At 44.4% G+C, this 12092-nt stretch overlaps 1 protein-coding gene across 2 annotated transcripts in view; it reads right to left on the reverse strand.

The window, feature by feature from the left end:
* The window catches only part of LOC139550910 (glypican-5-like), a 245809-nt gene that overhangs the window by 52184 nt on the left and 181533 nt on the right, over window positions 1–12092 (reverse strand). For both annotated transcript variants that reach the window (XM_071362168.1, XM_071362167.1), the window contains one exon: window positions 7051–7189. In XM_071362168.1, the coding sequence (XP_071218269.1) occupies window positions 7051–7189 (139 nt within the window). The remainder of the gene's footprint in view (window positions 1–7050; window positions 7190–12092) is intronic.

Raw genomic sequence — 12092 nt, forward strand, 5'->3', positions numbered from 1 at the left:
CACACACCTAATACGTGCCTGTTCCCTGGACGCCTGTAACTGACGTTGATAGTTACTATCTCGGAGTGGTCTGACACACACCTGCCGATTCGGAGAGGCACCTGGAGTGTGTGTGTGAGTGTGTGTGAGTCTTGGTGATTATGACACACACCAGCTCATTTAAGGAAGATCACCAAAGCTACAGTACAGTTAGCTCGAGTGTTAAAAGAGTTATGTGTGTGTGTTCAGGACATGGCCCCTTGTCCTCTCCTCTCCCAGAGAACCAGCTCTCTTGTTCAGGAATCTCCTCCATCTTGGGTTCTTGTCACATCAACTGGCCAACTGGTGGGTGACGTTCTCTTAAGCCCATTTACTCAAACTGTACCCCTCTGAGCTATGCCCCCTACCCCCTAACCGTACCCCAGTAAAGCACACAACCTTACCCTCGCTCTCACCCTCGCTCCCTCCTGATTCCTTAACCCAGGCCCCTGCCGTGCTGTTTCCACGCTAGCGCCTGTTGCTAGGTGACCCTCTCTAAAGCATGGTAGGTTGTGCCTCCTAGTTTCCCTTCTGTATTCCCCTGCTTCCATACCCCTTGCATTTCCAGCGGGAAACCCCTGATCCTGCCCAGATTCTTCCCACTCGGGTTGCCTGCAAACGAGGGGCCAAGAGGGGTGAGAAAGGGTGTTTCTCAGAAAAGGGGGAGGCTGGGGGTGAGGAAGGGGGACAGAGAGTGGGTCACCCTCTCCCTCCTTGGTGCTTTTAGTTAACCTTTAAGTGTGAGTTTTAGACAAAGGGAAACGCAGAGACTGATGGGTAGTAATGAAGTAGCTGTGTGAATGGGCTTTTCTCTCTCTCTCTCTCTCTCTTTCTCCTTTTGGCTCTGAGAAGAGAGAGAGAGAGAGATCGAGAGACAGAAAGAGAAAGACAGAGAGACAGAAAGAGAAAGACAGAGAGAGAAAGACAGTGAGAGAAAGACAGTGATAGAGAGAGAGAGAGGTACAGTTTCAGGAGAGGAGGAGTGAAAGGAAGTGCAGAAGGATGAGGAGCTTATAGTAATGGCAGCTTAAGGAGCCATTTGCTTTCTACTTTTCTGGGAAGTCTTCAGAGTGGAATCCCTGACTGGGCTGTTATACAGAGAAGGTTGGGAAAGCAGCGTGCTTTTATCTCTCTCTGTTTGACTTCACACGTTTCTCCTTTATTCTCCCATTCCAAGCCTCGAAAGATTTAGAGTGATGATCTAGTCTCTGTATACAGTACCGAATCCCACTGCCAGGGCAAGAGTGCAATGTGCAAATGGATACAATTGCAACATACTGTAACTCTAAGCCCAGGAGTTTTTCCTGACAATGAAACCTGACTAGGAAAAAAAACTCTGGACCTTAGTCATAGCCACTTACTAGGGCCCAGAGTTTTTACTGTCAATAAGCATGCACATCAGAGTGGATGGAAAGAGACTGTTCGGTCTATGCCAATGGCAGCAACTAATGGCTAAAGTTCCTTTAATGGCATTAATTCATGTGAAAACGCAGCTAGGGCCTAAACAACAAGGATGCACTTGCTTCACAGCAAATAGGGATTAATCTGGCCAATCACCAGTACCATTGCTAAGCAGTTGGCTGTGTGTGTGTGTGTGTGTGTGTGTGTGTGTGTGTGTGTGTGTGTGTGTGTGTGTGTGTGTGTGTGTGTGTGTGTGTGTGTGTGTGTGTGTGTGTGTGTGTGTGTGTGTGTGTGTGTGTGTGTGTGTGTGTGTGTGTGTGTGTGTGTGTGTGTGTGTGTGTGTGTGAGAGAGCGAGAGAGCGAAACACTGGGGTAAAGGAGATTTGGACTCTCATTGTCTTTGAGACGTGGCATACTTAAATAACCCTTTAACGCTTGACCTTTCGTCAGAACTGTGCAGTCACACTGCATGGTTGGGTGTGTGTGTGGGATGGGGTGTGTGTGCGTTGTGTGTGCTTGAGTGTTTATGTATGTGTGTGTGTGTGTGTGTGTGTGTGTGTGTGTGGGAGAGAAAGCGAGAGAGAGAGAGAGAGAGAGAGAGAGAGAGAGAGAGAGAGAGAGAGAGAGAGAGAGAGAGAGAGAGTGTACAGGGCCTTCAGAAATTATTCATACCCACTGACTTATTCCACATTTAGTTGTTACTTGGGTTGTGGCGGTCATGACATGTTGTCAGCCGGTGATTGTCAAGCAAATAACTGTCAGTCTCACGGTAATTGACCGTTAATTAACATAAACACTTCCACGCATAGCCTACAAGTCACTGATGTGGACATCTCAATAAATCTATTTAATATAGCCTACACCATCACAATAAATCCATTATTTATTTTAGACAGGTCTAAATAAACATGATGTGAAGAAAATGTAGTCTATTTCATAAGAGCAGAATAGCATACTCTGAGTTGTCCTTATGTTAGGTCCTGATCTGGCTATGCCATATGGCTGTGGGCTACACTAGTTATAGTTTTATAGTATGAAGAATACAATTGAACACAGCTGAATAAAATGGAAAGGATATTTGCGTTGAGCGATTAACAAAGAAACAGGTACTCTGGATGTCGATTAAGGCAACCCCCTGCACTTCTCTGATTCAGAGGGGTTGGGTTAAATGAGGAAGACACATTTCAGTTGAAGGCATTCAGTTGCATTGGGCTGAATAGAATTAATTCCCATCTCCCCCCGCTGCGTGCAGAAACGCCTCTCACTCACATGGCTCTCAGTCACGTGATCGGATCTTTCTCACAGGCTGCAAGTGAAGACAGACATATCGGTGATGCAACTGCACGTGTCCACGCGCATATTGGAAATATTGGAAGAACTGTCCAGATTTACTTTTCGTCAGCCAACAACATGAGTAGGCCTAACGAACAGCAAAAGCACTAGCCTATGTCAATCTACTATCCCCCATAGTACAAATGTTGACCTATTCTATTCTGTGCGAGAAATAAATATTCCAAATATAGTCTGGGACAGTTGTGGGAAGCGATAGAGCCCAAATGAATACAACCACTAGTATCAAAAAAAAGGTTTTACGCTAAGAGCCTGACGCAACAGATGAGAAAGTTTAGCTTAAATTGTTGATCAACTATTAGGCTATTTCTTCACATTATAAGCGCAGCAATGTGCACATGGTAGAAGGCTATAAGAGTAAATGTTCCATTAGCGGAAAACACCATTCTCAAAAGTGACCACAATGTGATTATGCATGTAATGCTTTTATTATAAAGGGGCATTATTATGGTGAAATTATCTTCCCCAAACGCACTGCTTATATATGCCAGTTAGGCTCTACAGCCCTTGTAAAGAGGATTAATGTGCTTCATTTTAAGAAGTTATTTGGCCACTTCAGTTGTGATACAAACCTTATTAAAACGTATAGGCCTATGGGATAGACTACATGAGGTGTGCGACTATGATTCGAACAAGTCGCAGAAAAAAGGCATTGTTTCTAATGCTGGGCATCATTCACAATTGATAATATATAATTCACAAGTGATTGGCTAGTATTGTCACCCATCAGACTATTCTTGATTAATCTTGTCTTTGCATATAGTAAATAATATATGTGTGAAATTTGTTTTGATTTAGAATGGACCATTATCCTGCACCTGTATCGAAACAGGGGCAGTTGGGAAAAAAGACATGTCATCTTTGCACTTAAATAGCGAATGGAGGATGCTTTTCCCATGGTTAATTTTCATGCCTGCCAGGTAGGCTATACTCCTGTTTTACAGAGAAGCAATGTGCTTAATAATAGGAAGGTTGAGAAATAAATATAGTAGGTCTAGCCTATAGAAAGCTGATGGGATCCTCCTCTTTTTAATAGAGGCCATCACTCTGTACTCTCACGCAACTGCATAGCCTATAGAAATGTGGCTCAACATGAGCTCATGGGCTCTCATGAAGTATTTGATTTGATTTTAGATTAGAGGGACAATAGAGTGCGGCGTACCAGGCAGTTAGCAAGATTGGTAGGCTGCTAATGACCATCAGCAGCATCAGAGCTTGGAGAAGCCTAATTACCGTGACTAAACGGTCACATGGAATTTGACTGCCATCATGACTCGTGACCGCCGGTGTTACAGCCTGAATTCAAAATGGATTAAAACGATTTTCTTTCTCTCCCATCTACACAAAATACCCCATAATGACAAAGTGAAAGCATTTTTTTGGGATGTAACCAAATGTATTGAAAATGAAATACAGAAATATCTAATTTACATAAGTAATCACACCCGTGAGCAAATGCGTTGTAGAAGTACCTTTGGCAGTCATTACAGCTAGGAGTCCTGCTGGGTAAGTCTCTAAGAGCTTTCCACGCCTGGATAGTGAAACATTTGCTCATTATTCTGTCTTGCCATAGATCAGTCTTTCCCAAATTCGGTCTTCAGGACCGCAAGAGGTGCACGTTTTGGTTTTTGCCCTAGCATTACACGGTTGATTCAAATAATCAAAGCTTGATGATTCGTTGGTTATTAGTTGGCTAGCTGTGTAGTGTTAGGGCAAACAACAAAACGTGCACCCCTCGGGGTCCCGATGGAAGGTGTTTGGGAAACACTGCCAAAGACACTGCCACAGACATTTCAACTTTTCATTTTCTATTTTGTGTGTGTGTCTGGAATAAATCTGTAAATTAATTAATAGTTCCTGGGTCAGAGGTCATCCCTGTAAATTAACAGCGCCCCAGAGGCAGGTCCAGTGGCCTTGTGAACTCACCGGCACATCAATATACTGCCACACACACACACACACACACAAACAAAGAGCATGCACATACGCACACACAAGAACACACCCTACATAGCAACCACTCAGCAGGGAAAGAGACCATCGAGGTCAAAGCAGATGTTTACTGAGATAGAGGAGAAGAGTCCTGACCTCCACCCACAACAACACATTCTCTCCTGTGCCACAAATCAAATATCTCCACACCTCTATAATAGTTGACTGGACAGTCCAGCACACTGTATAATAGAGGTGGGTGGGGAGGGTGGAGGGGTGAGGAGTGTAGAGTGGTGAGGAGGGTGAATTAAGGTGGATGAGAGTGGAGGGGTGAGGAGGGTGAAGAAGGGTGGAAGAAGGTGAATGAGTGTGGAAGAGGGTGGAGGGTTGAGGAGGGGAGGGTCGAGGGTCGAGGAGCATGGAAGTGGGTGGAGGGGTGTGGAGGGGTGAGGAGGGTGGACGGGTGAGGAGGGTGGACGGGTGAGGAGGGTGGACGGGTGAGGAGGGTGGACGGGTGAGGAGGGGTGCGGGGGTGAGGAGGGTGGAGGGGTGAGGAGAGTGGAGGGGTGAGGAGGAAGGAGTCAGTTGGATGATTAGGTAGCCAATGAGAAAATCAAAGTCATCAGGTTTTCTGTCTTCTCAATAATCCCATCGCAATCCTCCCCAGGCCTGCCCAAGGCTCTGTGTGTGTGTGTGTGTGTGTGTGTGTGTGTGTGTGTGTGTGTGTGTGTGTGTGTGTGTGTGTGTGTGTGTGTGTGTGTGTGTGTGTGTGTGTGTGTGTGTGTGTGTGTGTGTGTGTGTGTGTGTGTGTGTGTGTGTGTGTGTGTGTGTGTGTCAGGGAGACTATAAATCGTATCAGTGAGGGACAGAGGGAAGATTGTTTGAGAACAGTTTGTTTCTTTGCCTTCCACAGGTTGGAGGATTTAGAGTTAAGCTCTGTAGCAGCTGTGGCCATGTGTTGGCACTGACTGAGAGAAAGAGGGAGAGAGAGAAACAGGGCATGAACAGGACATGGTTGGCCAGTGAAGCAGATGGACTATTCTCATTCTCAGATGTTTTCCAAAGATAGGATGCCCAAGCAAGGTGAAATAAACAATAAAACGTTTTGGCAAACAAAGGTTCCTAAGGAATAAAGACATTTCAAATGTCATATTATGGCTATATACAGTGTTGTAACGATGTCCAAATAGTTAAAGTACCAAAGGGAAAATAAATCAACATAAATATGGGTTGTATTTACAATAGTGTTTGTTCTTCACTGGTTGCCCTTTTGTTGTAGTAACAAGTTACAAATAGTGCTGCTGTGATGGTACACTGTGGTATTTCACCCAATAGATATGGGAGTTCAACAAAAGTGTCTCTGTGTAATTGGAGGGAAATATGTGTCTCTAATATGGTCATACATTTGGCAGGTTAGGAAGTGCAGCTCAGTTTCCATCTCATCTCTTGAGAGCCAGGTCTGCCTATGGCGGCCTCTCTCAATAGCAAGGCTATGTTCACTGAGTCTGTACATAGTCAAAGCTTTTCCTAATTTTGGGTCAGTCAGAGTGGATTCTGATCATTAGCGGGTATCGGCCTAATTCTGCTCTGCATGCATTATTTGGTGTTTTACGTTGTACACGGAGGATATTTTTGCAGAATTCGGCATGCAGAGTCTCAATTTGGTGTTTGTCCCATTTTGTGAATTTTTGGTTGGGGAGCGGACCAGACCTCACAACCATAAAGGGCAATGGGATCTGTAACTGATTCAAGTATTTTTAGCCTGTATTTTTTGATGGCACAGAAGGCCTTTCTTTCCTTGTCTCTCAGATCGTACACAGCATTGTGAAAGTTACCTGTGGTGCTGATGTTTAGGCCGAGGTATGTATAGTTTTTTGTGTGGTCTAAGGCAACGGTGTCTAGATGGAATTTGTATTTGTGGTCCTGGCAACTGAACCTTTTTTGGAACACCGTTATTTTTGTCATACTGAGATTTACTGTCAGGGCCCAGGTCTAACAGAATCTATGCAGAAGATCTAGGTGCTGCTGTAGGCACAGAATCACCAGATCATCTCTCTTCCTCTCCCTCCCTCCCTCCCTCCCTCCCTCCCTCCATCTACACTGGTGTTATGAGGGTTATTACAGTGGGTTGTTGACTTGTAAACATAGCTGTAGAGGTCAAGGTGCAGAGTAAATAGTTTGGCAGTCGGGCCGTATACGTGAAAACAAAGCTGTAACAGAGACCTCTGACCTCTGTGTGTGTGTGTGTGTGTGTGTGTGTGTGTGTGTGTGTGTGTGTGTGTGTGTGTGTGTGTGTGTGTGTGTGTGTGTGTGTGTGTGTGTGTGTGTGTGTGTACATGTGCGACTCACAGCTCCTGACCGCCCCCGTTCCAGATCCTTGACACCCGTCTTCATCGTCACAGTCTCCGCTGCCATCCTCTGTGTCGCCACTACCCAGCTCCCCCCAGGACTCGCTCTGGCCCAGCCCTGGCAGCATGTCCTGAATCTCCTGGTGGACAGACAAAGCATCGTGTTATAAGACAGGAATAAACACTCACAACGGTGTGCCAATGGATGAATTTCTGTGATTATGGAGTACCTGAATGCAGGATACAGATAATACCATTGCACAGCCTCTCTACTTTTCTCTCACTCGAACCCTTTATCCAAACCATCCCCTATCAGATGCTTATCAACACAACCAAACAGACAATCATTGAAACAGGGTCCAACTCAAGTGTTTGCCAAGATAATTATTATTTGTCAGTAGCAGAATCAGACTGGAACCTCAAACAAGTCTCAAAGGTTGTGTCAGTCTTCTACACCCAAAGATACTCTATTCCTCTGTCTATCTTCAAATGGATCCCTCTTAGCCACATCATAACACATTGGGAGTAAAGCAGTCAGTAGCATCAGCGCGATAGCATATTAGCTCTGGTTCCTGCCGCCCCAACAGCATATCCCTTCACACCCCACCGTGTGACAGCGTCGTGCCAGCGACAGCCTTCTGCTCCAGAGGACCCAAGGGTCTTTATGGAGAACACTGTGTGATCTTTAAATCGACTGTGTGTGTGTGTGTGTGTGTGTGTGTGTGTGTGTGTGTGTGTGTGTGTGTGTGTGTGTGTGTGTGTGTGTGTGTGTGTGTGTGTGTGTGTGTGTGTGTGTGTGTGTGTGTGTGTGTGTGTGTGTGTGTGTGTGTGTGGACGTGTTTAACTATTCTTGTGGGGACCAGTGTGTGTGTGTGTGTGTGTGTGTGGCCCTATGGTTCATTTCCCTGTAGCCTCGCTGACACATCAATCACGACCAATGACAACAAGTGCCCGCAAGGTGACGAGGAACGATTGACGTACTGGGGGATGGGGGGTGGTAATAATAGAAAGAAAGACTGAATGTTCTCTAAATGGAGGATAATGAAGAACAGGCTGAGATAATTAGGGATATTCTCTTACTGAAGCCAAGCTTTGTAAAACTTTATTCGAATTCTCTGTAAAACTCTTTTAGAAATCTTTTAATTACTTTTTGGCGGGAGATCAGCTTAAATATTGCAGATAGATTGTAGGTTAAATCAATTTAATTATTTGCATCATTTCCAATCCCCTTTTCCCCCCCTTTTTTTGCTCTATACTTTTTCGCCCAGCCATACCATCCCTACCCTGAACGGACAACAATACTTTTACTGCTACTTACAGCTATTTTCGCTCACATCTACGGTACCTGTAGTTAAATAATTATACATACAGTACCAGTCAAAAGTTTTGACCCACCTACTCATTCAAGGGTTTTTACCTTCATTTTGACTATTTTCTACATTTTAGAATAATAGTGAAGACATGAAATAACACGTATGGAATCACGTAGTAACCAAAAAAGTGTTAAACAAATCAAAATATATGTTATATTTGAGATTATTCAAAGTAGCCACCCTTTGCCCTCATGACAGCTTTGCACACTCTTGGCATTCTCTCAACCAGCTTCATGAGGTAGTCACATGCAATGCACTTCAATTAACAGGTGTGCCTTAATTAAACACATTTTGAGGGGGTATACAGAAGATAGCCATATTTGGTAAAAGACCAAGTCCATATTATGGCAAGAACAGCTCAAATAAGCAAAGAGAAAAGACAGTCCATCATTACTTAATGAGATGAAGGTCAGTCAATCCGGGAAAATTTCAAGAATTTTGAAAGTTTCTTCAAGCGCAGTCGCAAAAACTATGATGAAACTGGCTCTCATGAGGACCGCCACAGGAAAGGAAGACACAGAGTTGCCTCTGCTGCAGAGAATAAGTTCATTAGAGTTACCAGACTCATAGATTGCAGCCCAAATAAATGCTTCACAGAGTTCAAGTGACAGACACATCTCAACATCAACTGTTCAGAGGAGACTGTGTGAATCAGGCCTTCATGGTCGAATTGCACTACATAGGGAATAGGGCGCCATTTGGCACACATCCTTCACCACTTTCCTTTCTCTCTTACCATCTTCTTTCACCTTCACACCACTGCAAAAGAAGCCTCTCCTGTACTGAGTTGCAACATGAAAGGCTAGCCACGATGATTAGAGAGACTGCCCATCCAATCTGCATTTTGATTGGCTCTTCCCTTCTTCCCTCTCAGCATGGGGTGGTCTAATTGGATGCCCCGCTGGCCATTCCAAGAATGTTATTTTTGTACTGTTCAAGGTCTTTTTTGTTTCATCAGAACATGTCTGAGATAAGGATCTCCTGACACAACGTCACAACTTAAAAAAAGACTTTGGAGTAGAAAGGTAACGTGAACAATGTAGAGTTTGTATGTGTGCTAGAGTATGCTGATTTATAAAACCCTCTTAGGCCTCACTCCCCCCTATCTGAGATATCTACTGCAGCCCTCATCCTCCACATACAACACCCGTTCTGCCAGTCTCATTCTGTTAAAGGTCCCCAAAGCACACACATCCCTGGGTCGCTCCTCTTTTCAGTTCGCTGCAGCTATCGACTGGAACGAGCTGCAACAAACACTCAAACTGGACAGTTTTATCTCAATCTCTTCATTCAAAGACTCAATCATGGACTCTCGTACTGACAGTTGTCTCTACCTTCTTGCCTTTTGTGCTGTTGTCTGTGCCCAATTATGTTTGTACCCTGTTTAGCAGAGGTGTGGACTCGAGTCACATGACTTGGACTCGAGTCAGACTCGAAAGAATCTGTGAGCAATTTGAGGCCATATGTGGTGAGTACAGCATTAAAGATGAATTGGACAATATCATTAGTGACAATGCTGCCACCATGAGAAAAGCATTCACGGTGTGCGTCCCCACTGAACAAGAAGATGAAGTACATGACGAAGATCACCTTGATGACCCAGAGCTCTGGAATGACCTAACCCTGGAAGACCAGCAAACAGTGGATGCTGCTATTGCAACAAAAAACAGTACTTGCAGTTTTTTTCCCACACTCTCCATCTGGTGGTGGGAGATGGCTTGAAAGAAACAAAAGTGATGACTCCTCTTTCAAAGTTATCAAAAATCAGCTCACTGCTACATACAAGCACAACATTCAAAGAGGTGTTTGAGGCTGAGTTTGGGGAAAGAGGCATCCCTGCTGCTGTCAACACAAGATGGAACTCAACACTGAGACAAGTGAAGGCAGTTATCCAACGTGACCATCGAAAGCTCTGTCATCTTAAAGAAAAGGCTGGGCACAAGGAGTTGTTGTTCACAGTACAGGAGTGGAATAAGTTGAAGGAGTTGGTGGACATCCTGAAGCCATTTGGAGAAGCAACAGATTAGACACAGGGGGAGAAGATAGTCACAATCAGTTCTGTTGTTGCCTCGGTCCTGTCCCTGAATCACCACCTGGAGCAGCGGAAGCCTCAAGTCCATTTCCTGAGCGGCCTTTTCAGAAGTCTCCAGGCATCCCTGAACAAAAGATCTTTGGGAATTTTCATCAATGTGAAAATGGCCAGGACACAAGATGAAATCACTGCCCCCTTTTCAGATCCGGTCTACCTCAAAGCAGCTGCCTTGGATCCGCTTTTTCTCTGATGTGGGGGAGCACCATGTGCTGGTCAAGGAGGAGGTCAAGGAGGAGTTGGCACAAAGAGTGAAAGGTAAATATTATTGAGTTTAATGTAACATTTTCTCATAATTTAATCCAATTGACTGCAACAATAATACTTTTTCAGTTTAACCAACTGCATCATTGATACTCTAATACCGGCCTTTTTGTTTCTGCTATGCTTTTACATGTTCTGCCAGAACTGATTCTGCAAGATGCTACAGGGACTGAGCAAGCTGTACCTCTTGTTGATGAGGAAGAGCGAGAGGACCATAGTCTTGGACAAGAAGAAGGGCTGTTTGCAGCATACTGTAAGAGGCAGAAGAAAGCTGATGGGACCACTCCAGCACTACAGCTAAGTCACTACCTTGACATATGCGATGGACAGAATGCCCTCTGTTCTGGGCCATGAACATGAAGCATCTTCCTTCACTGTCCCGAGTGGCCATCAGGGTCTTGGCAGTGCCTGCCTCCAGTGCTCCGGTGGAGCGTTTCTTCAGCCTTGGTGGCATCATACTGCGGCCTCATCGTGCACAAATGACTGACAGACTTTTATTGAATTTGGTCTTTTGCAAATACAATGCATCATAGGGCCCTGAGATAGGATAATTTTTTTTAACTGTCTATGCATTACACATACGTAGTCTCCATGTTCAGGTTTTATCTCCCATATTTGGGATCTGTATTGTTTTCTCAGACATTCAGGCCAGTGTTCAAATTGTAGGCCTACTTGAAGTTCAGTATCAGTTGTTTTGATGTACCTTATAATAAATGATTGTAACTTTATGGCAGGATTGTTTTAGGTGTGTAGAGTATATCTGGAGAGAGAGAGAGAGAGAAAGAGAGAGGTCATGCAGAAGAACGGCTCCTGACTTGTTTTAACTTTTTTGTTGTTAAGAGCGGGATTGACACGATTAAATTAGCAAAAAATGTATAGGTAATCAAATTGTACAACTGAAGGTCGACACAGGAGCAAAATATTAACAGAGAGTGAGTTAAAAGACAATCTTAATCGTGCTAGCTAGCCAAATTCAAATATGTCAGCTAGCTTACCGTCTAGCTCTAACTGTTTACTGGTGGTAACCATAGCAACATGGCCACTGAGGCAGCGCTAGCAGTGACAGCAGCATCAGAGACTGAGAGACCCCCCCCCCCCCCCCTTTGTTTTGAATATATGGCTGCAGGGGCAGTATTGAGTAGCTTGGATGAAAGGTGCCCATTTCAAACGGCCTGCTCCTTAGTCATAGTTCCTAATATTTGCATATTATTATTAGTATTGGATAGAAAACACTCCAAAGTTTCTAAAACTGTTTGAATTATGTCTGTGAGATTAACAGAACTCATATTGGCAGGCAAAATCCTGAGTTGAAATCAA

This window comes from Salvelinus alpinus, chromosome 23, assembly GCF_045679555.1.
Source record: "Salvelinus alpinus chromosome 23, SLU_Salpinus.1, whole genome shotgun sequence".
Classification (NCBI taxonomy): Eukaryota; Metazoa; Chordata; class Actinopteri; order Salmoniformes; family Salmonidae; genus Salvelinus; species Salvelinus alpinus.